Source organism: Hesperophylax consimilis, chromosome 26 (assembly GCF_061612785.1).
Source record: "Hesperophylax consimilis isolate HC1 chromosome 26, BYU_Hcon_1.0, whole genome shotgun sequence".
Taxonomy (NCBI): domain Eukaryota; kingdom Metazoa; phylum Arthropoda; class Insecta; order Trichoptera; family Limnephilidae; genus Hesperophylax; species Hesperophylax consimilis.
The window spans coordinates 20085827-20113360 of record NC_142861.1 but is presented as its reverse complement, the minus strand read 5'-3'; the positions used below and the strand labels follow the sequence as shown (position 1 = coordinate 20113360).

Genomic DNA, 27534 nt, shown 5'->3' with positions numbered 1-27534 from the left:
TATCGAGACGCCGTACCACCGTACCGTACCGAACGGGCGTCCAAACTAGCGTTCTTGATCGCGACGCTGATACGAAACGGAGGTACGGTACGGACAAAAGAACATGTCTGGACCCAGCTTAATACTACAAGTGATTTAGTTACGAATCATATTTTGTGAAATTTTGTGCACTAATAAATTTATTGTTTATTTAATTCAAATTATAAAGATGATTGACGATAATATTAATATTTCAGAAACTAATGTTAGGTAACAAATGATAACATTTTTCTGAAATGAAAAAATCGATCATCAAAATCACAAATAGAAGTTTTCAATGATAATAATTGTAAATTTCTTTACAATATATGTATACTAATTTCACATACCGACATTTCACCGATTACCAATACTATATTGCCATCAATATTGCCGTCTGAGGCACTAAGGCACATAAGCCACGCATCATAACCTATCACCGGCATACAAATCACGTCTCGTCATCGCGGGCCACCTCCGGCTGCAGATTGCTCAGGATGAAATGAGCTATATCGTAGTTATTCCAATAACTCGTATGCGAAGTTATAGCAGACAGGTAGTTGTTCGCCATTCCCATATCTCGTAAAGTATAATCCAGCCTGTACGGCAACACGTTATCTTCAACGTCCGACTGATTGGCACTATTTGAAGTTAATGAAGACTTCTTCTTACGTGAAATGTGCTCCTTTCTACAGCCACGTCCTTTGGAAGGTGACCGACTCAGTAGCAGCTTATCGATATCTGTTTTGTTCTGTTCCCTGTAATCGGCACTTTTCGATCGAGAAGTTGTGCAGCATGTTGCTGTGGCGGAATCTGTGTCGATGATGGCATGGGTTTCCACGATCAGCGGAATGTTGGAGGGCATAACGGAAAGTTGCTCCATTTCTTTAGGTTCTTTGGAGGACTTGGAAGGACTCTCGGTGGGCGTAGAGGTCCCTGTCTCAGGTTTCTGCCAAGGGTGTTTCACGTAGGACCAGATCTTCCATGGACCTGGAAAACATGTTCCAATGATGATACAGACCATCATGATGACAAATAGAAAAAAAGGTTTACTAATGATAAACATTGATTGTTTAACTCTTGGAGTGTCGTCGCAAAATTTTCGCCATGTGCCATCTGATTTTATTTTACTTGGTTTTTGCAAAATGATGTTTTTGTAAATTGTACCGACTTACCAGATAACGTGTTTAAATATTTATAAAAATAGTGTACAGTCTACCATTTGGAGTTTCCCCAGAATAGCTAGTTATATTCAGAAAAATAATTTTTAAACATATCCTTAAAGATACGCTGGCGTTTAAGGGGTTAAGCATTAAGAAATGGCCACAAGCATCCAAAACATAATATGTCTATCACCATTAACATTCTAGTAACATGCTTACAAACAAACTGAATTCCTGCAATATTCAGAAGAATTGTTGAAAACTCCAGACTTTTTACCAGCAGCCTGCACCTAATTTAAGCACTGTTCGGGCTTATAACCAATTGTTATCTCTAATGGTTTACTCCCTACCTACCGATCCTATTACCTTTTTCACCATGAGACGGGAAGTACCAAAACAGTACCTTTTCTGCCGCACAACCCACCACAAGTTGCTAGCTCGATTCCAGGTTACGTGCAATTTCGCTGTAGAGTTTTTGTGCTGGCAGAGAGAGGGAACACTGAAGATACCAAATACAAGGTAGGGCCTTCAATATTCTGGTGGCATCCTCTCAGAGTTCCATTCCGTTCCCCGTTCTATTCGAAACTCGCGGCCGGAAATATTCCAAGAGCTATCGAAACAATCACGTTAAAACGTGCCAAATGATAGGATAGATTACTTTGAAAAAGCCAGCATTGAGAAGGTTAAATGCGTGGGAGCTATATACTTTAACAGTGCTTTTTTAAATATTCAGTGGGCGCAGATGATTATACTGTGAAGATATAGACTTACCCTTGGCTGGGGAAGAAGACAGACTGATGTTGCTGGTGGGAGAAGAGTAGTAAGGCAGAATTACCACAGGGCTTTGTTGCGCATTATAGAGTGAGATCAGCGGTTCCAACCTGCAAGCATGTGTTCAAATTGTCCAATCCTTAAGTGCGTACTAGCTTAGCTTCAAATTTATCTAATACTAATTCATATTGCATAGAAATTCAATCGAAACTCAGAGATATAATATGAACGAGATAGCAAACGATGTGACAATAGAAAATAAATTAATGATACACAATGGAGGCCTCAGCACGGGTAAACCACCCAGTGAGGCCAACATTACTGGATTGTATGTACTATGAAATGTAAAATATTGTACCAAATAAAAAAATATAAATTACTACATACTGTTTTAACAGAAAAAAATTTATGATCCGCAAATAAGTGGAAGAAGCAAGGTAATCAAGTAAATAAAATATGTACATATCAAGAGTTCTGAATAAAATACGAATAGTTTGTAGCGTCGAGAAAAATCTACATTAATTAATTAATAATAAACCGCTCGACCTACTTAGTACCTAGTCCTGAATTATGTACCTGCAATTCAAATCGCAACGTAAACAAAGTAACCTACGTACTTCAAGTACCTACCTGTCTATCGACGACAATAATACTGCAGTCCGTCTGGGATACTACGAGAACTAGCCAGAAGGTTCGAGTCTACGGCCTATGCATAATCGCCGCAATGTCGAAGGTTCCCGAAACACACAGTCCGAGCGAGTGGTCTCGATTTAATTGCAATTTACTACCTACTGTCGCCATCGGCCGTGTAGTATAAATAAGCCCGACGCAGCGAGTCAGTCAGTCAGTCAGTCATCATTCTACGAGGCTCAACGAGTGATCACCCGCGCTCTTCTTACTAGCGCGAAGGACGTATACCCGGCTTCGCCCGTACCACCATGGACTCTATCGGGACATCATCTTAGCGCCTTGTCCAGATCGCCGTTCCTGGCAAGCACTACTCGGATTACAAGCGCCCTGGTTCCAGCGTCTCTGACCAGCGCTTCTTCCACGCCATCATGACCACCACGAGGACACGCAGCATCCTCAATGGTCACGCCGCTCCCGTCCAACCGTCTACAAGGTCTGTCGCACCTTCGGCCGTCTCGTCAGCACTGGAGTGCCTGAAGACCTACGTTCTTCGCCAGTGCCTGACCTCCATCGAGTCCCAGTCACCAGCGCCCGGCGTCGACTCACTGACCCGCGCTTGACCTGCCATCACAGCCAGCATCCGGTGTATTCTTCTGTCCAGCGTCAACTCTCGTTACGGCTACACTGACTCACCAATAAACACATGTGACCTTCACAACTTTCTTTCATTTCGTGCCTCTCACCTGATCCCCAAATATGAATCAAAGTGTGACAGAGTTGTGTGGTATGCCAACTTCTCTGCCATTTTTGTTAAATATCACCCCGCTCTGGAGGGGGGTAAACGATCTGCGAAAATTATCCCGTTACCGTTTTGCATTGCTTATTTATTTATTTACGCCGGTTAAAAAGGCTTTTACATAAATGTACAATTATGTAAATATTTACACAATATACTCACAAGCAGTGCAGTAGATTAGTAGGTATGCCTGATACACATATTTAAAATATTATACAGGTACATAAGTAGGAAGTAATATAGAAGTATCGATACAATTTGACACCTTCATCCATTGAACAAATGCTCTTTTGCACATCCATAATTAAACAATTTTACCAAATAAATTAGCTCTACTACATTATACGCGCCAGATTGAACACAAAAGCATTGAGCGAGAAGGTACACACGTTGAGACATGTTCGAATAAGCGTAAAACATTGAGCATGAACGAGCATGGGTACATAGGGTTAAATGGCGACGATGGTGAAACAGCGATATCTTCCTGGCATAGTGAAAACCTTCTTGACAAACACGGTAGCGCGAAGCATGGAAACAATGAGAATAGAAGTAGCTTAGAGACCATAATTCAAAAGTGTAGAGATGTGATGATAATTAAGCTAATGATATTTTATATGTAATTCAATATAAGTTACAAAAGGCTAGGAGAGTACGAGTATACTATAACTACAACAAGTAACTCTAATTTATAAAAAAAACAGCATGAATCAGTTACCTGTAGGCCACAGGGTCGGACAGATGGAAGACATTGAATAGGCGCGGGGTGAACTCCTTGGGCAGTACGGCCTGCAGCGAAGGGTTGGGGTGGCGCATGGCCAGGAACACCGACAGCGGGGAGCCGAGGCAGAACAGCTGTTGCAGCGGGAACAGCAAACGCTGCTTCGGTAGGTTTTGCTGAGGAACAACACAAGGAAATATTATTGTATACAGCTCCTTGCGCAAATTGTCTTGTAATAATAGCTTGTTTGATGTTGGCTCACCGTTCCGGCACACTTCTCGCAACCCAGCTGGTAGTCGATGATGATGTCGTAGAGGATGACACTACCGAGGGAGTGCGCCACGGCGCTGAAGTGCCCGGTGAAGTGGGGGTTGCGGGCCATGAACATGGTGTAGAGCCGATTTAGCTCCTTGCGCAGATCATCTTGGACCTGGCGGACAATACAGAACTATGATATTTGCAGATACACAGAATCTTATGATAAACCCTCGAAATGTGGAGCTGGTGAAAACTGCTCAGCATTCCATGGCCGGCCAGACAGCCGGCATCCACAATAGGCTTACAACTGTCTGCCTACAATTTATTGGAGAAGCTCATGGTCACTGGCATATTGATTATCACTGGCAGGAGAAGCAAAGGAAGGTCACCAATCATACACAAAGTATCACTGTGTCCGGAGCTCTCCACACAGCGCAGAACCGCGAGGAGTGAAAAAGCCTTATCCACCGGAAATCGGAAATTTGGGTCACCATCCTCAGCAACAAGTAACCAACTTAAGAAGAAGATAACAAAATTTTATATGTGTTAGAACTCTTAATCAATATTAAGTAAGAAACTGTGAAACATGTTTATACGGTTCCCGCCATCACCAACAATAATACAAACAAGGGAGATGAATCATGAACCATTACTAGTATGAAACCGCACACACAAAAGTGTCGCCAACATTGTTAACCCATAATTAGAGATGGCAAAATTTAGCATTAATTTTCAGATTTTTTAGCATTAAAAATTGGAAATTTAGCGTTTTATAGCATTTTGAGGCATAATTTAGCGTTTTGTAGCAAAATAGAAAAAAAATTATTTCCTGAATGTTTTTAGCGCATATTTTAAGTATTTTTGGTAAAATATATGTTTAACCTTCATTTGCAAGTATTTCCATGTGAAAAATTATAAATAATTAATTTTAATATTAAATTAATAAGGAAGGAAACTCTAAGTACGGGTCTAACACAAACACAACAAATGCAGATTGCGATTAACATCAATAGGCGTAATCTATTTCGCACAATTTGTGTAATGTCAAAAAGCAATTTTAGCCTACAGTACAAAAATATTAAATATTTACACATAAAATAGTAACAAAATCATAAAAAATTGTAGGAAAGGCTTCCAAAAATGAAATAAAGTAGGCATAATACTTTTCCCTGAACATTCACATGAAAATACCTTCCTTATGCATTTTTCTCAATTCTTCTTTAGTTGTACTGGACTAAATATTACTGTATCAGCTTCTCCAATTTGTATGGTTCTTTGACTTCTGAAATACGCTATATTCTCGGAAAGCGTTTAAATTCAGCGTACAGTATAAATAAAAAAATATTAAATATTTACACATAAAATAGTAACAAAATTGTAAAAAGAGGTAGGACAGGCTTCCAAAAATGAAATAAAGTAGGCATATTTGAAATACAGGTAAATACAAAAAACAATGGAAATGGCACTTTACTGATTGAATGATAGCATTGCGCACGTTTCAATAGTGGGCTCCTTCATTCTCGTACGCCTGTCAGTCAGTTCTAAATTGTAGTGACTGAAAAAACGCTCTGCATCAACACTATTTACAGGGGCATTCTCACATATTATTTTAATACCCGGTATTTTCGGGAAATTCGCGCCTATTTCGCTAAATAGAATAATTTAGCTGAAATACGGCCAAAACCCCTTTTTTCGCGTTAATTCGCGAAATAGAAACCACTGGAAACACTTTCAAATGCCTTGAAACGCAAAGAAAACTTATAAATGACCTATTTTCGAACCATAAATATTTTTTCGCGTTTTTAGTTAAAACGAAATTTTGCCATCTCTACCCATACTACATATTTTTTTTTTTTTTTTTTTAGTAAATATCTCACAAGAGTCCCAACTGCTCCCGTCTGGAGCCAGTGAGACTATGGCATCCCCAATTGGGGGATGTTGTGAGGCTGAAGGTAAGTGGGGAATGGAAAGAGGAAGGTGGGGAAGTACCTGGCTATTCAGATCTAGTCACTAAACACGGCTAAAGCCATTTGGAGCAACGTTTCAATTCTGAATGGTGGTCTTACACCAGGGCGATACTGAGAGTATCTTCCACTCTGGAACGCGCCGCAAATATACTATATATTATTTTAATTAATTAATTGTGAAATAACACAAATTAATCAAATAAAATTTATTTGCGCACGCCGGGTTCGAACCCGCGACCTTCGGAATGGCAGTCCAATGCGTTACCACTGGACTATGCCGGCCGTCACATATGCTTCCATGCCATATCTCCCTTGTTTGTATTATCTACAGTCACACCAAACAATAAAAACATTCTCACCTGTCTCCCGTAGAGCGGGCTGGTATAATACATAACGTCCATGGCGGCCTCGTTGATGGCCCTGCGTAGGGCGGGGGCACCGGGGGGCGCTGCGGCCGCCAGCAGCCCCGCTGCCCGCCCCCTGGCACCCGCCCGCCAGCGCGCCGGGAATAACTCGGCGCGCCCGCGGCCCCCGCACGGGTGGTGCACGCGGAGCCATTCGCAGATCACTCGCAAACTGTGGATTACAATATTGCATTATTAGGCTGGGTAGAGTCAACGTACGTTTGTAAGATCCTCAGATATGGTTATATAACTCGGGATGGGTCATATTTTTCTTTTTTTGTGTGAATACCGCACGAGAGTCCCAACTGCTCCCAATCATCTGGAACCAATGAGACTAAAGCATCCCCAACTGAGGTATATTGTTAGACTGAAGGTAGTGGCGAGGAGAAGAAAATGGAGAAGAGGAAGATGGGGAAGTTCCTGGCTATTCGGATCTGGTCTCCAAACACGACCAAACTCCTCTGTATTAAATAAAATTCATTTGCATACGCCGGCTTATGAACTCGTGACGTCCGAATTGCCTGTCGAACGCCTTACCCTTGACCACGAAGGCCGACCTTGCTCAATAAATATACCTATTTACTAAACATATTAATTTTCACATACAACTTTATAAAATTGCCTAATTGAGGCTTAAATGAAAATTTAAGTAATTTTTTATTTAGCGCTAATAATTGGTGGCAATTTGAAATTCAAAAAAGTAAAACACATTTGTCGTGATCCAAAGATTCATAAGTCACTTATGCCCATATGGTGCCATATGTTGTTTCTATTGTTCTATGTTGTTTGTGTAACGTTTTCAATGATTGATGTACGTGGACATTACTGTATTTGCTTTGCATCCCCAAATAACCTTTTGAAGATTGTGGTACTCACGAATTGGTGTTACGGATAATTCTTCCCTCATCCATCTTCTGTCCGATGCCGTGTATAACAAACACCACGTGGGTTATATCCGGAGGTCTCTCAGACACCGAGGCAAGGGTCCTGTAGCCTCTCCTCAGGCGATATCCAGTAGCTAGAAATACACAAGCACAAAATTATTTAAACAATCGGTTAGTAGCAGAGTGTGCAAATACATTGTGTTCCTATCCTATCCCCATCTTATATTCCTCTTCCTCTCCCCTTTACCTAATAATTAGTTTTAAACTCCAATCTATACGCAACTTTGGCATAAGAAACTTTTTTGGCTCCTTAACTTTTTTTTCTTTTTTTTTATTATCAATATAAAGTTTTTTTTAGAGGTTTTTTTTCGTTATCTGTCTCACTAGGATAAACCTGTGTCAAGACAGACATATTTAATACATAAATTAATGTTTACATATTATTTGATACATATAATATTTCATTACATTAAATGACATTGTGAAAATGATAAAAAAAAAAATAATAATAATAAATGATAAATTGGTTAATCAGCATCTAGTTGGAGTTACATACTTATGAGGGGATTTTTATAAAATTTTTGATAACTAACTAACCTCATATGACCTTTGTATTATACACGGTGTCCGGAAATTCGTAGTACAAGCGGGAAACTGGAGAATCTACACCACATGGGGAACCCAAAAAAACATAAAGTTTTTTGATTTGAGCATTTTCAAAAAAAAAAAAAATAAACCAAAAAAAAAATATTTTTCGGCTATTTTAGGGTTAAAGTTTTTTCTGGTGTTTAGGGTTGAATAACAGATGTTTTAACCCTGCAGAGCAGAAATATTTTATGATTACACCGGGTTAAATGAAGGGTGATTTCAAAATAATGCTTCAAATCCGAGTTTCTTCATTTGTTTTACTTTCAAATAGTTTTAATTAGTTGGGTACTTTGATCTTCAGTAATAATTTATAAGAATTTGATTAAAAAAAAAAAAAAAAAAAAAATCAACTTCTAACTCGATTTACTCGATAACGAAAGCTCAAATAAAAAAGAAATATACTACAAAATCGACTCCAAATGTGATGTAGATTCACCAGTTTCCCGCTTGTACTACGAGTTTCCGGACACCCTGTATAAGCTGTTTGTTTATTAAAAGAAAAGATAAATCAATAACACAAGCAACATCTTCTGCTTGATAATGATGACAATAGTTATGCAAACGTCGTCAGGTTATTCATAATCAGGGAATGTTTGCCTTTCTTTAAAAAATATATTGTGTATACATAATAATAATAATATTTGGATGATTTGAATGGCGCCGTTTTTGTGCAAAATCACTTAAAATATATCATCAAAAGTACTCATTTCAGTTGTAGGTTAGTCTGTGATTGTAACTCGGGTTCAATACACTCGGATTTATTTTGAATTTAAGCGTCATTACCTACTTACATTACAATATTTTAACAGAAAATTATTTTAACGGTCTTTTCAAAATTGTAATAATAATATCCCGCGATTTTCACGGGTCTGCGCTAGTAAGTAAATAATAAATTTGAAAGAAGAAATTTCTCACAACCGAATTGTATAGTGGTTTCATTCAAAGCTTATGCTGCCAATCAAACAAATTCAATTCCAACCAAAGAATACACAAATTCTGAGCATTAATAACTGTTATAAAGAAAGCTCATACATTTCAATAAAATAATTCATAATGAATCATAGTGAGCATTCCTTAATAAGGTAAATATCGATTCTTTACACAAATAGAATGGCATGAAATTGTATAAACCTGTGTAAAAGAGTTAGACTAAAGTACATTCATAAAATGTAAATAATAATACTTGTATTGAATATGTAATAATACTAGTATTGAATATGTAATAATACTAATATTGAATATGTAATAATACTAGTATTGAATATGTAATAATACTTGTATTGAATATGTAATAATACTAATATTGAATATGTAATAATACTAGTATTGAATATGTAATAATACTATATAGTATTGAATATATAACTAGTTATATGTAATAGGATTTCAATAAACAAGCAGATTTGAGCGAACTATGACATTTGAAATTAAATTTTCAACTAGGTAGTGTTCTGACTCAAGTGCTTTTTATCAAAATAGAATTACAGTCAAACTTGGTTATAACGATCACGGAAATAGCGAGGTCATGGTTATAATGAGCAATTATAAAATGATATTTTAATTCGTGCTTGTTTTCATACAATCGTATGCTGTTATAACGAGGTTTCATAATTGATGTAACGTCCAAATATTTTTGTCAACACGATTTCTAAATAGGTAAATACATAATTGAGTTTGAAAAAAAAACCCGATTCTCGAAACCAGTCATAAACAAGACAAAAGGATGATCTCGGACTTCCCTTAAAATACCATTAGGGACGGATTATCCCAAGCTTTTATGACATTTAGCCTGAGTTGCCGCTCTACGAAACATTTCTATTCGGTAGGTACTATCGCGAACTATGTAAAAAGGGTCATATAAAACCTAAGTCATACGAATATTGGGGCTTCCAATTTGGTTCCCTTTTTACAACTTCTTTCGTTTTGCTACTCATTTTAAATTTGTGTCTGGTTTTCCCAATTTCGTTCGAAAATCAATAAATTTAATGTTATGTAGGATGAGTAGGTACCTACGTACACAGTTTATTAAAATCATATCTTTAGTGATTAGTCAGTCAGAAGTAAACCCTTCGATTACAACCATGTCTAACAAGAGGAAATGTCTCTCAATTCGCGATAAAGTCCATATTATTCGGGAATTGGAACGCGGCGCAAAAAATGTCGAAGTGTGTAAAAAATTTTCTTTGTCATCTTCAACGGTTTCAACATTGTGGAAAAATAAGGATGTTTATTTATCTGCGTTGGAGAATAACATCACAGAAACTAAAAAATTTAGAAAGTGCGTGGTTCCTGACGTTGACGAAGCGTTACTAAAGTGGTTTAGTGTGCAAAGAAGTGCTGGATTTGCTATTGATGGGCCGATTTTGAAGGCGCAAGCGGAAAAATTCGCGAACCAATTCGGAAATGACAATTTTAAATGTAATAACGGTTGGCTTGATCGTTTTAAAAATCGGCATAACATTGTTTATTCAAAAATTAACGGTGAAGCTGCATCTGTGGATCCTGTAATATCAAGTGCGTGGGTTCAGAGTGTTTGGCCAGAGTTGAGAAAGGATTTCCGTGACCAGGACATTTATAATGCGGATGAGACAGGATTTTTTTATAACTTAACACCCACTAACACCTTTAAATTTAAAGGTGATAAATGCATTGGCGGGAAAAAGTCAAAAGTTCGTTTGACAGTGCTTGTGTGCGCCAATATGACCGGAACGGATAAACGAAAACTGTTTGTTATTGGGAAATCACTAAAACCGCGATGTTTTAAGAACAAAAAATTGCCTGTTGAGTACACAGCTAATAACAAAGCATGGATGACTTCTGAGATTTTCCGCAAATATATTTCCGACTGGAACAGGGAGCTTTTTAAGAAGAAGAGAAGCATTCTTCTTGTAGTGGATAACTGTCCTGCGCATCCAAAAATAGAAAATTTATCCAATATAAAACTTGTTTTTCTGCCGCCGAATACAACATCCATATTACAGCCAATGGACATGGGTGTAATAAACAGTCTGAAAAAATTTTATCAGAGGTTTGCGGTACTTCATCTTATTGGCCAGAGGGAGAAAAAGTTGAATGAGAATTTAACAATATTGGATGCGATCATTCTTTTAAATGATGCGTGGACTAATGTATCACTGAGTACAGTTGCCAATTGCTTTATAAAATCTTCATTGAAAACTAGAATTGATGATGTGCATGAAGAATACGACGAAGAAGACAACATGCCATTATCAGAGTGGCTAAGAACGAATAATATTAATGATTTTAATAATGACAATATCGCAGACTTTGTGCGTGTTGATGAGGGTTTATCGACATGTGGACTTCCAACGGATAGTGATATCGTAGAGTCTGTGTTGCATAAAGACAATGAAGGTGATGAAAGCAGCGACGATGATAATATGAGTACAGAACCGGAACAAATTACAATAGGGGAAGCTAGTGATATGATGGATAAATTAGTGAGTTTTTTCGGTAGCAGTGAACCAGATGATGAAACTTTTAATGCGTTAAGTGTTTTGAGGGGGAAAATAAGAAACATTAAAGTGAAAACATTAAAACAATCCTCGATAGTGAATTTTTTTAATACGATTTAGAGTAAAATAAAAACTTTTGTTTAATGTTAAGTGTTTGTACAATTTATTACATATAATAATTAGTGTAGTTGTAAGTTTAATCGTTGTATATTAGGGTAAGTACCTATATTACATATATTTAAAAAAAATTAACGCGTTTGATTTATAATGCATATGTATGTTTTGTGAGAGCTTTATACTATGTAGGTTTATGTATATAAATTCTTATAAACCTATTTTGGATATAACGAGTAATGGCTATAAGGAGCAAATTTAGTCGGTCCCCTCGTGCTCGTTATAACCAAGTTTGACTGTATTACAAAACCATTTTTTTTACTTTAGCTCCACGCAGGAGGCTCTGAGGAAAATTTCTCTCAGGGCCTATGTCATCCTTGAGTTTGTTGTATGGAGGCTCTTTTAAGGAAGTGAAGGAGAGGAGGTTCTAGGAAGGAAAAAGGCATGAGAGATGGATAGGCATCTGGTCCTCAGTGTGTCCAGGAGTGACAGACGAATGAATCAATCCCTCCCACTGCGGCGCAAGGCGATGAGTCAAGAGAGTCCGGCTGGAGAGGTGGAAGGGTCTCACTCAACCGGCCTCTCTTAATCCGGCCCGAGACCTGGACAAACCCCACCCCATGAAACCTGGCCACCACTGCAGTGGTAAACTACATAATGTACTAGCTTTGAGGATTTTACAACACTCGGTCTTAAATTCAACATACACAAGATACAACAAAAACTGTTCACAAAAACAATAGCTTCTAGAGATTCGGGTCCTAAAACTTGGAATAAACACCCACATGAACGAAGCCAAATAAAAATAAAAACTCTTTAAAAATTCAGAGCGAATCTCAAAACTCGGCAGAAAATCGTAATCCATAAATTAAATATGTAATAAAGTTAAAAAATATGTAAGTTGTCCATTACATATTACTTAAAATCTATCATTGTATACATTCTTATTTGTTGGTACTATTGTTTAAATTAGTATTTTGGCTTTTTTATTTTATATAGTCTCTTTTTCATTGCTACATTCTTGGCGACAGTTTATCGAAGAGACTTAACCCTCTCACGGCTTACATAGCAGAAAAGAGTTAAAAGGAAACACCTCGCTTATCGCTTTTCATACTACATTCCCGTGCGATGCAGAGCAACAAAACCCTAACATATACACAAATGATCTATAACAGCTATACACAGTGTACGGAAACTCGTAGTACGAGCGGGGAACTGGTAAATCTACATCACATAGAGAACACAAAAAACTTTATTTTTACTTTTTTACAATTTTTGGAGACATTTAACAGCTGATACTAATCCCCTACCGATGGATTTCGGACCTTTGGACTGGATTTACTGGAATACTTCTTTGGGTTCTCTATGTGATCACCAGTTTTCCAGCTGTACAACAAGTTTCCAGACACTGGGAATATCTTTTCAACTTAAAAGGACTTATTAGGACTTAGAATTATTATATACTTACTTTAAAAATAAGGATACTAACCTATAATTAATATTTCTTAAAAATTTATGTTGGATTCGTTTAACCTCTCAGACAAAGACATTTATATACTATGTGTTCCTTTGAAAACTGTCAAAACTTGATAATTTTTGTGTTATTTACAAGTTTTGCTAAAAGCATCATAACTCACGTCTTGGGAAACGTAGCCTCATTCTAAAAAATGTTTTGGAAAGATTATGAAATCCAATATCGCATTGTGTTGTTATAAGTAAATATTTGCGTTTCTAAATATATATTTTATGAAAACGTCAAAAATATGTAAGAATCGATAACCATTATTTCAAAGCCGTGAAAAATGTACTTTTTTCTGAGTATCACAAAGAAATAACACTTTATATATTGAAGAAATATAATTAGAAACTATTAGTCACCTCAAAATATTAACGGTCCAAACTAAAATATTTTTAATAAATTATTTAGAAACGCAATAAATTATGAACGAACAAGATGACAGATTCAATCGGCTTAGATAATGCAGTTCTACGTTCCATAGATATTGTTGAATACAGACGCGTAGCGTTATTCATTATCGATACTCTGTTTTTTAAATCATGGCAATCCGTATACTAGTGATGGAAATAAATCGATTTTTGTAAAATCTCGCGCGTTTACGTGAAAAGACGTTCTAATGTCTTGACCGCTATTATCATATTTACGTCTTTTGCCGTTCTAATGTTCTGAGTGGTTAACAGATTTTTCATGAATGCTATAAAATGGATTCCAAATGGTTCAATTAAATTCTAACTGGCTTTTGATAAGAGGTGTAGTACATCATAATCTTAAGAGTTTTGTAAATTTTTGAATCCTTGAACTTCAGTGCCCTTGGCTCTCTCCATCCAGCGAGGGACAGCGAGGAATGGAGGAGCTTTGTCCAACACGGAAATTGGAGTAAATCACGATCCTGGGCAATGAGTTAAGGACTAAAGAAGAAGTAAAGGCTTACATTGATAGAAGCCAAGTTTCTGGGTGACACTCCTCACCAACTGCCTCGGTGCACCGCCCCAGTACAGGTAGATCTCGCAGTTGGACATCCACTCCACGTGGAACTGGGTAAAGTGCTGTGAGTGAACTGCAACTCCTGAACGTGACAAACAACATTAGTAGATAGTATATAACCACCATAAGCAGTTTTCCCAGAATAGCTGGTTATATTCAGAAAAATGATTTTTTAAATACTTTAAGGATAAGTTGGCACACAAGAGGTTAAATTAGTTAACCTGGTGGTACGGCGGTCCTCTCAATGTTCTCTCCAATCTTCTGTCCGAAGAGTCGCAGATGCTCTGCCTCCAGGACCTCGCCGTGACACCTCTCCAGCGGCTGCCAGCTGCCGTCATAGAAGTACAGACCCCTAGAAATAGCCAAGAGTGAGTTTATCCCTGTGACCTGAACCTTCTCAAAGAGGCTGTCTCATGTGTGATCCATCAGCTGCTATCCTCGTAAGCCCATCTCGTGCATGTCATTCATAAAGTTTCACTAAAATACACAAAAAAAACGTGTCAAAACCGCATGATAGGATAGATTACGTTGAAAAGGCCAACATTGTAGAGGTTAACTAAAAGAAGCAAATATATTTGTATAAAGCAGTAAGAAAGTAATGAAATTTATACAGCTTTTCAAGTCAACGCAACTTTTTCATTTTGCAACATAATTTTCATCATGAGTTATGGAGCTCTTAAGTATCAATTTAACTGTCAAAAATAAAACAATATAGCTCCATATGTTTCGATAAGAAAAAAAGATTTTGAGGAAAGTGTCTTAAAATGTGATGAATTATCAATGTTACATTATGTGTTAAAGATAATCATTTTCTAAAATTAACAGATTTGAAAATTAATTACTGTCATAAAACATGTATCATGTATATATATCTGTACCCGAGAAGCATACAGATGCAAGTCCAAAATTTGAAGAAATGAGTTTTTGATGAAGACATGAAGTAAATTATCATCAGAGATGTGCAAAATGGGTACCCAAAAGCATTTGAAATGCAAAATGGAATTGGGTCAAAACTTTTCCATTTGAAAATGCAAAATGGTTTTTAGAAAACCATTTCAAATGCAAAATGCAAAATACCTATTTTCAATATGCATCGAAAATGCAAAATGGTTTCTCAGGTCAAACAATTAAAATAATTATTTAATTTTTAAACAATTTTGTTATTTAATTATGGACATCAATGTAGAACAAACATATTACATGATGGTTAATCCAAAAACACCACGACTACAGATTATGAAACCACAAAAAATTTGCGCGGGACTAATGTTGCCAACGTAAAAACATAGAAACTGCTATCTTACATTCAATATTACAGCATCATGGCCCCATGTTCAGTATTTGAATCAATATTTTTTGTAATGGTATCACTCAATTGCCAGGGCTCCTACCAGGGAGCAACTTGACAAATGTAAATTATCTCTCATAGCGAGGTTGAGGACCGACTGATATTTAGCGCTTATGAAAAAAAGATGAGTGGAGATAATAATAAGAAGGTTGCAAAAAAGCATTTAAAATGGAAAATGCATTGAGAAAAGCATTTAAAATGCAAAATGGTTTTTAGAAAAGCATTTAAAATGCAAAATGGAAAATACCCATTTTGCATTTTGCATTTCCATTTGAAATGGATTTATTTGAAATAAAGCACATCTCTGATTATCATGTTCATTAGTGGCAGAAAGATGCAAGCCCTATCTTGAATATTTATGGTATTTTCAAAAATATATAAGGATGCAAGAACCATTAGCACATTCACACCGTAGAAGCATAAAGATGTACATTGGACTTGCATCTTTCTGCCTCTAACATTACTACGCTTTCCATGGAAGTAAACATTCGAATGTAGACTCAAGTCCATTTTGCGTCCTTCTGCCTCTAATTTCTATGTTTTCTGTGGAACTAAACAGAACAATCCCAGTGCTCTCATCATTATTTATTGCATTCCTGCAAGAAATAATGATGAAAAAGAGTATTTCCGTATAGAGACTGATGGAAATATAGGTGGTGATATTATTATTGAAAACCTGACCATGTCACTTATTTATTTTTTTACTTACATTTACCTTACCTCATCATTATACTACTGAATGGACTATATAGGGATGGAAAACAGGGGGCAAATGAAGTAGCTTCTTGCCTCTTAAAGTGGATATACAGCGATATGGGGGATAATGTTGAAGAAATAACCGTATGGTCTGACAACTGTGCAGGTCAAAATAGAAATATAACAATAGCCATATCCTACGTATGGCTAGTTTAAAAAAAAATTAAAAACCTCAAGATCATTCATCATAAATTTTTATTACGTGGTCACACTCACCTGGAAGTAGACTCTGTCCATTCAGCGATTGAAAGGGCAAAAAAAACTACCCAATTCCAAATATTTTTACCGCACGACAAAAAAAATTAACGGGAACAATTCATCAGATATTGCAAAACTAATAATCAGTACATTGTACACTCAATGAACTTAGAAAATTTCAAATATTTAAATTCCCTTTAAAATGGTTCACAATCACCTTTTGTATATCGAAAGAAGAATCTGAATGGTAAGGGTTTCCTAATATCAACGGTATTATGGCTACGAACTGACGTAAATGTGTCGGGGATGCTACTGTATAAAAATGGTTTTCAGGAAACTGAATTTAAATATTATTATATTAGAAGAAAAAGGAGAGGTGTTTTGAGCGGTGACCGGATAAATCATCAAAATGATAATTCATGATAATTTCACATTTTTAAAAAGTTATATAAAGTCATGAAAAGTGATGAAACAAAATCTCTATTAACTGGGTTAAGTAGGTTAGGTTAGGTTTAATTTTTTTTTTTCATCGTTTCTAATGACTTTATATCACTTTTTAAAGGTGTGTTGAATTGTCGATGTCTTGATTTATCATGGAACCGTTTTGAGCATCCGTTTTGAACAATCGCATTAAATACACCAAATTTTGGTGATCTACAAAAGATGTTACAGTGGGTACCAGAGTCACTGCACTTTTTACACACTATTTTTTTTTCACTTTTTTTTTCTCTGTCAGATGACGAAGATATTGAAAATATCAATAATTTGTAATAATAATTATAATTAAATTAAAAAAATATATAAATAAAATAGATATTTATATTTACCCGTTATATAGTTATTATTTTACTTCCAAATGAAGTTTTCAACATTGATCTATTTTATTTATATTTATATTTACCTATAAATAAAATAAAAATATCTTATTTATTTATAGGTAAATATAAATATAAATAAAATAGATATTTTTATTTACCTGTTATATAGTTATTATTTTACTTCCAAATTAAGTGTTCAACATTGATCCTTTTATAATATACCATGTGTCATACCAAAATATTCAATATCATTTTGAAGCAGAAGGACTCAAGTCCACAATGCTTTTTTTTAAACATTTTTTTTAGGCTTTGCATATAAAATATTTTTTTTTATTTTCTCATTTTCAATACAAAATTAATTGATTCAATAGGATAAAAAATAAAAATCTAATATCATGAATATCCGCAGGAGTTATGAGACCAAACTTACAGAAAAAAAAGTATTTTGGCTCTCCTGAACATTTAGCTTTTTGGACTTGCATCCGTATGCTTCTCGGGTACAGATATATGTTTTCATACAGCATAGAAGAGAGACAACAATTTAGGAACAGAAGAGCGTACAAGATTATCCAGTGTCTCTTTATTATCACCTGTAATCTGAGATTGTACTTTGTATTAATTACACCTTATTTGACTATTACTCCAACATCCCAGCATGTAATTCTACAAAAGGCAAAGATATAACAATAACGCTCAGCTGTCTTCAAAGGGAAGATTGGATATAAGCGAACAAGATTTAAAAAGGTAAACTGAAGACCAGACGCAGTGAGATGGCATGAAAGGGTAGTGATCACAGACCAAAGCAGACATAGACATGCCCTAATGCACAATCTGGATATCATTGCGACGAGCTGAAGGCAAATCACGTGACAATCTTTTTGGCACCAAGAAGGTTCAAGCATGTTAAGCGCATTAGAAAATGTATCTATATATTCATTAGATTAAGAAATGTTCTCAAGCTAAACAACCTGAAAAAAGTCTATTACGCACTAGTCCAATCATTACTTCAGTATGGAATCATTGGGTGGGGAGGTGCATATGAAAAAATTTTAAGCTCTGTAAAAGTGGTACAAAAACTAATTATTAAAGTAATTTTGAAAAAACAACCAACATTCTCTTCAGCATCATTGTTAAAAATTTTCGAAGTACCAAAAATTGAAGACCTCTATAAAAAAGACGCAATATTACAAATATATAAAGAAACTATAATAAAAAAAACTTAAATTTAACTCATCCTTAAGGCATAATTTTAACATCCAAATTCCTCTATTTTCAACTCAACAAATGCACAATAATTACATTTACAAAGGCATAAGATATTTTAATAGTCTTCCCGAAGAAGTGAAAAAAATACCAGATTTTATTTTATTCAAAAAAAAGGTCAAATTTATCTTTAAAAAAAATTAATATCACCTTTCAAATGTTATAACTTCAATTCATGTTACAACCAAAATTAACGTCACAATCCTCTTTTAAGTTTATATTTATTGTACTGTATTTATGTTGATTACTGATATGTATAAACATGAAATAATTGTGAAATAACTCCTAAGCCAAGCTCAAGAGCTAGCACTCTTCATTGGAGTAGAAATTCAATAACATATATTTTTCACTTTTACCTATTATTACCTAATTTTATGTACAATGTAACAATGTTATAAGTTAAACAATAAAAAAAAATAAAAATACTAAATACATTAATACTAAAAATTATAGAAAGCATATAATCAAAGATACAAATCAAATTGATGATTTGTGTAGAAAATGTTTGGCTTTTCCGGAAACTATAGAACATATTATATCGGGATGTTCTATATTAGCACCGTCCGAGTATACATTTAGGCACAATCAAGTTTTAAAAATAATTCACCAAAATTTGGTAATTAAACATAACTTGATTGACTGCCGTAATGTAGTACCATATTATGAATACGAACCAAATTCATTTTTAGAAAACGAATTTTATAAAATATATTATGATAAAACTATACTAACAGACCGAGCGATTAGTCATAATAGACCCGATATAGTTTTACATGACAAAATTAAAAAAATAACTTATATCATTGATGTTGCTATTCCAAATTCCTGTAATATTCAAAAATCTGTTAGTGAAAAAATAAGAAAATACACAGATTTAGGAAATGAAATAAAAAGAATTTGGCATTCTCAGACTATAAAAATATTACCATTCGTTATTTCGGCTACTGGCGTTATACCTAGCTCTCTAATTAAAAATTTAGGCGTATTAGATCTATCAAAAAATTTATATATAAAGATGCAAAAGTCGGTCATTTTGAATACATGTAGGATAACAAAAGATTTTTTAAATATTTATGTTGAGGGATCAGTAGGATTTATAGGCCCTGTTAGAAGTTCTACCGAGCCGAACCCTCTGATATGAAAATATCTGGAGACGGTGAATTTTTTTTTCCCATTTGATATCTGGTGATTTGACGTGTTGTTGTTCTTGTATTGTTTTGTATTTATTTTACTTATATAATGCACTTACATAGTGTTGATTGACTAGCTGATCATTTGTGGAAAAGTGAGTGGAAGGGTTAAGTTTTTCCTTTGGGGAAGACTTAACCCGGACAACTAAATCGGAAGTTTTAAAAAAAAATGTCTTAAATAAACTATGAGAACGTTTTTAATTTGACCTCCGACGAACGCTCATCGAAAAAAACCAGACGCTGGGCAGAATTTAAGGTAACGGTTTGTAGTGCAGTCCATTCTGTTTTATCCGCAGGGAGTTCTCTCATATTTCACATGTTTGTTTTTACTGCAGTGAGTAAATTATAAAACATTTGTGAAAGTGTCTAACTAAACACTGCAACAAAACATTCAATTTTGGAAACAAGCCAAACCTTTGTTCGCCTGATATAGGATTCTCAATTACGTGTTCGTACACAAAGAGCAATTTGGGCGCCATTGTACAAAGGACTAATTATTTGTGAGCAGATTTTATTTTTGAAGACTAAATAGTGATTCTACATTGCAAGTTGTTTGTAAACTGTGGGATTCATTCGCTCCTTCTAGTTAGGTTGTTCGCCTCACCCTTATGGGCAGGTCTATATTTTCTTTGGTCTGTTGTAGTAACGATACATGGATGTATATTAAAGCATATAATATATACGTAACGTGTACCTTGTGATTATGTATTTCTCTCCAGGCCAGTAGATAGATTCACAAGTCATCTTAGTGACATCAACTTCATATAAACCTATAAATAGTTAGTAGTTAGTGAGTTAGATATGAAAACTTTATCAAAACAAATTAACCATTAGATCAATGACTGATTTTAGCTCCTTTTCGGTTTTTTCTAACCTCACCTCAACACCTTATTTCAGTTTTTTCATATAAACTCATTCTGAAACATGAAACTAAAAGCCCCTGGACGCAGCAATTCGAGAACGATTTGAAGCCGCGGGGTGAGAGGGAAGATGTATGAAAATGCCTTTAATAGTTACTTAATTTTTTTAATGACATACCCCATTCCCATACTCATCAAATACCCAAAAAAAATTTCATAAGCCATTTGATTGCGTTAACAATATTCATTCAAAAGTTCATTTTATACCACTTTGCATACAAATCATTTCAAAAGTTTGTCATACAAGATGGCTGCCAGGCAATTTCCCCTCACCCTAATCTTTGTAATATACACACTAATTTGGCTTCAATGTCATCAATGTCCAGGGCTTTTTGGGTTCATGTTCTGATATGTATACTAAATGCATACCTACCCAACACTATTGTCATTGAGATAGTGAAGTTTCTTTGAAAAAATTATATAATTTCTTATTTGAAAATGTTACATAAAATATATGGTTTTTAACCACTCGTGCGATAGCTACTCAAAAATGAATTATTATTTTTTTATATAACCTTAAAATATGGGATAAAGGTGAAGTATGGGTGGATTCATTGGCTTCAAACTACAGAAAGCGGTATACATATATGTTTACGTATTAATATTGGTAGGAATGAGGGCTGAATTTAAACCGGAAATCTCTATCGCGCAAGGGGTTTTTTTTTAAACACACTATCGCACATGGATAATTAAGTAGGTATGTATTAAAGTATGTACTTATAAATCTTAAGATTTCAGAGGAAATTTTGGTTTTGGTTTATTAAATAAGAGAAAATTAAAAACATAATTTTTTAGACGCGAGGTCTACTGTTAATAGAATTACTAGTTATTATTTTTTTAGTACATTATATAGTTTTAAAGAAGGAAACACCATAACAAAGCATGTAAAAAAAACACTATTTATAATATTTACCTCCTCTGACTACAATCCTGTCGGAGTTTATGGAGCTATCGTCCTCGAAGCTCTCCTCTGAGGAATCTTCGGAATTCAACTTATGATGGTTGGCCCTCGAGAACCTGCGGTCGGATGATCTGTCATGGCTTTCACTGGCTCGTCTGGAATGTTAAAATATAAAACGCATATAGTTCATCAAATAAAAAACACTAAATTCGATGGTGTCTATAATAATACAATTTAACAGAAAATTGTCTTTTTCAAAATTGGAATATCCGGTGATTTTTGAGGTAATTGCGCTACTGTTGAAATAATTTATGAAAGTTACGCCTATAAGTTATGGGGTGTTTCAAATGTAACATTGTCATCAAATGGTTAATCAGTGCCATATTGTTTCTTTAACATTTGGATGATGAGACAATGTATGAATGCGGATGAAGCAAGGATTGTGTGCCTTGTGAGACCAAGTTGTTTGGCGGTCCGTCTTATATGCCTACCCCTGGGGTAAATGGGGTGATGGTTAGTTTGTTAGTCAGTTAGACATTCGAAAGATTCCCATTAAACACCGATTCTAAGTACATATCAGCTTTTGAATAAATATATTGTTATCAATCACAATTATTGTAATGATGTTATTTTTGTCAGCTGATCACAATTTAGACACTCTCAGTATCGCCCTGGTGAAAGACCACCATTCAGAATTAAAATGTTGCTTGAAACAGCTTTAGCTATGTTTAGTGACCAGATCGGAATAGTCGGGTACTTCCCCATTTTCCCCTTCCCTGTCTACTTCCCCTCCCCTTAACTTTCAGTCCCACAACATATCCCTATTGGGGAAGGTTGGGAGCAGTTGGGACTCACGTACGGCATTCAAAAATGAAAAATAAAATAAAATCTCCTGAGAAAACATGTTATTGCAGATACGATATACGTAGGTATAATATCTCACCTGGTCTCCTCTTTCCCTTTCTTCGGGCTCTGAACCCCATGGGGGTCCCTCCTGGGAGTGCCAGGACTCAGAGTGCTCTGCTGCTCTTCTTCATCGCTGGACAGCTTGGGCGCTGGAGCCAGCAACTCCTCAGCGGGGAGTGTAGTGAGGGGATCCTCCACGAAGGGGATGGGCGGGAGACTACGGTACTTCTCTTCCAGGAGAAGCGAGTCAAAGCCGTTAAACACGGTCCAGACTTTGTCATCCTTTGCTTTGTAGAACCATCGCACCTAGAAAGATAATACTTCAAATTACCGAATGTAAAATAATCATTATTTACGACAAGATCGAAGATAGCTCTCATAATGATCATTATTTATGATCAAACATAGATATTTTTTAGCACTCTGCACCACGGTTTATTACTTCACACCGGATATGGTTTCTTCGGATGTATTTCAATATGAAAAACAAATGATTTTTTTCGCAATAAATGTAAAAGTGTTTATTTTTCGTTATTTCTCAATTCCGGCAGCAACACTAAATAACGCAACTGAATTGCGTGACTTAGTTCCAGGTGTTTTCATTTCAATCTCGCAATGGATGTTGAAGAAGTATAGTTTCTTCACCTTTAAAGCCATTTAAAACGCAAAAGAAAACATGACTACTGAATACACCTGTGTTTGTTTATTTATACGTCATTCACAAAAGGTGTATTTACCACATTCTATCTTGTTTTTTGAAATGTTAAAATTTTGAATGTAAACAAAAAAATGGTTTTATGCGTTTTTTTAACTAAAATTACTGATAACGAAAAAATATATAAAAAACCCACATATTTTAATATTCCTATTTTTGAAACTGACAATTCATGGTGAAATTCCATTATAATATATTTGTTTTATTATAAAACACATATTTTATTAGACAAATGTATTATAAACGATAATGTAACCTCACTTTTTGTCATTTCATATAAAAATAATAAGTCTAATAAGTTTTCTCAAATTGCGGTCGAAACCCTTGACTTTTTAATTCTACTGGGGTTAACTTCTAAAAGCGTGGTGTTTTCTCTTTATAAGACAAATGTATTATAAACTTTAATTTCACCTCACTTTTTGTTGTTTAATATAAAAATAATTAATTAAAAAATCACAAAGCCTTGTAAGTTTTTTTCAAATTGTGATCGAAATCTTTGGTTTCATAAAGGTGAACATTTTAATTCTACTGTGGTTAACTTCAAAGTTTTAATATAAAGCGTGGTGTTTTCTTTTACTAACACCGTTTAGATCGTATTTCTCACCACAACAGTAAGGGAGATACAACGATTTCTGTGAGATTATACGCAAAACCAAACAAATTAGCTTGAAGGGTTAAGGAATTACTACGCACAAATGTGCGTAGAATCTTTTGATGAGCTGCTATACAAATTAAAACTTCTCATAACTGGGACTACAAATTAAAACTTCTTATAACTGGGTATGACGGGTTGCATATCTGCTGAGGAAAAATTATTACTATAAGCAAGGGGAAGAACGTAGTCACACGTGGCTAACTGCTCCAGTTGGTAGTGTACGTTTAAATAATAAACAAGTAGAGCGTGTTATATTTCAGCCGCGGTGACCAGCCACGCACAGCTATCAGCTTAGTGGAATGTTGCCGTAAACTCTGGCCCAGCTCAGATGTGGTTGAAGAGAATGATTTTATTTTATCTGACAAGTGCAAAAATGATAACTTTGTTTCATCTTTTGTTTGAAACAAAACCAGAACGAAATGAATAGAGAAACACAAAAAATATTCCACAAAACTAAATGCAGCATTAAAATTGACTATTTTTCGATGTAGATTGACTATAACTGTATGTTTCAAACTACTAATGTTAAACGCTAAGAAATGTCAATTTGGCACTAATCATATTTTGGACCTTTCTTCAAGAATTTAAGGTAAATATTTACCTACGTAAATAATTACCGAATTTAATTATGAGAATCAATCTAACACGAACAAGCAGGTATATGTATTAATATAAAAGTTTATAGGTATAAATAGGTTTAGTAAATATCCAGTATAACTGGACAAATAGAAAATAATGCAAATAGTTATTTTGTTGAAATTAAAATTGATTTTTCACTTGCGGATATTGTTATGGATGTAAAAGTTTTAAGAATAGCTCTTTTTCTAAGAAACTAAAATAGGTTCTTAGTTTGGGTTTAATTTTAAAAATTTGCCCAAAAAACCTATTTTCATATTATATGGGTCAAAACATGGCATGGAGAGAAGACGTAAAATTCATATTTTGAACGAAATAGCTTGTTTCTCATTGTTATTTAAACTATATGGTCGGGCATTTTACCGCCAAATTAGAGGCGAACCGCTGGTATTTTTTTAAATTTTAGCGCCAAAATTAGACTTTCCGCAAAATATTCATATCTTATGATCTATTTGATATTTTTCGATGAAGCTTTCAGTGTTTTACTTTAAAAAGATGTCTCTATTTATTTACTTAGCAATGTATGTGTAATTCCTTTTTTTATGAACAAAAACTTTCTACTTTCTTGGGAATCATAGAAAAAACAGTATTTCACAATCGAAATAACATATCGAAATTTATTCATACAAAGTTACAAGATTATTTAGAAATTTTCAATACATATAAAAAAAACTATAACCTAATAGTGCTTCAATGTGTGATAGCGTTCGAAACACTTTCCTTTATGCAGGGGCACATTGCAAAACTTGCACATGTACCGCCTTTCACTACGTAGTTTGTGAGCGGAACATACGCGACAACGATTTTATTTTTTTGTTGTGTTTCAAACTCATTGTATTGACAGGTGGATAGATCGGGTACCGCCGACAATAGAAAACACATGACCCCGCACCCATTTAGAACCCCTTGTTTACAAGTTTCCCGCCCCTTATCGCTTTGCGCAACAAAACGAGTAAACTCGTCTCCTGCGTCTTACTGTAAAAAGGCGTATGACGAGTTTTCTCATTTCCCGCAAAGAATGTGTTAAACACATACACAGTATTTTTAAAATAATTTGCTCGTATTAACCGTGTCAAGTAGTTCTGGAACAGTTTATTTTCTAAAAAAACTTTGACACATAAAATACTTTCGGAAGGGAAGAAAAGTAGTGAAATGTCACGATTGTCAAGTAAATATTGCGACATTGTTCAAGAAAACATAAAGGTTATATGTACAATTAAAAAGGGTGCTAATAAAAAAAACTGCATACCTCTTCTGGAGTTAAGGGCTCCACTATCCCCAGGGTGTCCTCTGGGCTAGGAATCTCCCAAGTCTGACTTGTGCTATTTTCACAAGGAACTTGATTCACAAACATGACTTCATCATCCTCCTGTTCGATACGCGATTGATATTCAAGAAACTCTGACCCATCGACTTGATTCTCTACCAAGACACCACCAGAAGATACTTCTTCCGACGAAATGCCCGGAAAATTAGAACCATTTCCACTAAAACCGGCGTATTTCTGAATAATTTCACCGTTCGTCTGCTCGCCGGACGAATAAAACCGAGAAAACAATTTTTGATAATTCATTTTGCTTACTTGAAATTTGAGATTCGAATTTGCTGATAACAAAGAAATAATTTGTGCAATGTAATGAAAACAGGTACCGAGTATAAATGGATGCCAAACAAATTGGCGACTAATCTAATTATAGACTACACACGTGTATTATGCTAACTAAACTTATATACTATAAGATCGTACATCAAATTCAGTTTTTCTCGGCTACATTTTCTATCGATCGTTATGATGGGAAATGTATTGTTATCGCTAAACGTCAAAATGATTAGACTGTCAAAATGGGGCAGAGACAAAGTATTTTATAATTAACTGGTTAGAAATTCAAAGTAGAAATAATATTTTAAAGCCCAAACCGCAGAACCCTGAAAAATCACGGGATTTCATAATTCATAGTAGGATTTGTGAAGCTTGAAGTATTTGCCTTTCAAAAGAAAATGATTACCTTCCGAATGTTAGGACCAGTTATTTTCTCTAGTTTATTTCAAAGTTAATTTTCAAGTTCTGTAAAAGTTTTATTCATGTTCTGTTATTATTTCAGATCTTTGAAACAATTAATTGGCCAGTGGTGATATAAAAACAGAATATGAATTTAACTTTAAAATTATCTTCGATATCCGGTGAATTTTTCAACTTCAAAAACATATATTATAATAAAATTTGATATGTCCCTAGGTATCCATGTGACTTGAATTCACAGAAAGGCCAAAGCAAACACGTGCGCCTGCATCTGTGACTGTGATTTTACACGCAGACGGAGGCGGCAGTCGGATATTATTAGACCTTAAGTATTTAGTGAAGAGCCTGACCGGAAATCGCAATAAAAATTTAGAAAGCCAACTCAAGCAATACACCCATTAGTCGGCAGATTTATCTCTAGACCCTCATTAAGTAGTTATTCTGAAATGGGAACGTTAAGCCAGCGACCCGGCAATAAAACAAACCTTCGCCCAAGGCTGGGCTAAATTGTAATTGTTTGAAGGTCATATTTAAAAACGTAATTTTAAAATATTGAACATTAAGTATAAATCTAGATGTAAGAGTAATTGTCAACTTAGATTAGAAATTTAATTGCAAACAGATAGTAATTAAGTGTATGCATGCATAATGTTAAGATACTTAAATATAAATTAAGATTTTGAACCGTTAGTTAATCGGAATCAGCCAGACAGCGCAATCTAGCGGTGAGAATGGCGATGCCAGCGCCACGGACTCGAGAAGACGCACCGAAGTGGTGTAAAGCGGAACCACGATAGTTCCAGCACGGCACCACAGGCGTGCCACAGTCGCCGGATCGCGCGGGTGGATACAACTGAT

At 35.2% G+C, this 27534-nt stretch overlaps 1 protein-coding gene across 1 annotated transcript; it reads right to left on the bottom strand.

Annotated features, from left to right (window-relative positions):
- Positions 1-125: 125 nt before the first annotated feature.
- Positions 126-26453, bottom strand: LOC149411268 (phospholipase DDHD1-like). The gene is made up of 12 exons (XM_089647545.1): positions 25906-26453; positions 22688-22956; positions 21757-21899; positions 20618-20693; positions 14572-14702; positions 14298-14432; positions 7602-7743; positions 6681-6897; positions 4359-4526; positions 4094-4272; positions 1953-2062; positions 126-1008 (listed from the first exon to the last, which is right to left on the bottom strand). Exons 1-12 carry the CDS (start codon positions 26227-26229, stop codon positions 470-472), a joined length of 2433 nt encoding a protein of 810 aa, XP_089503671.1. The 5' UTR covers positions 26230-26453; the 3' UTR covers positions 126-469.
- Between the last annotated feature and the right edge of the window lie 1081 nt (positions 26454-27534).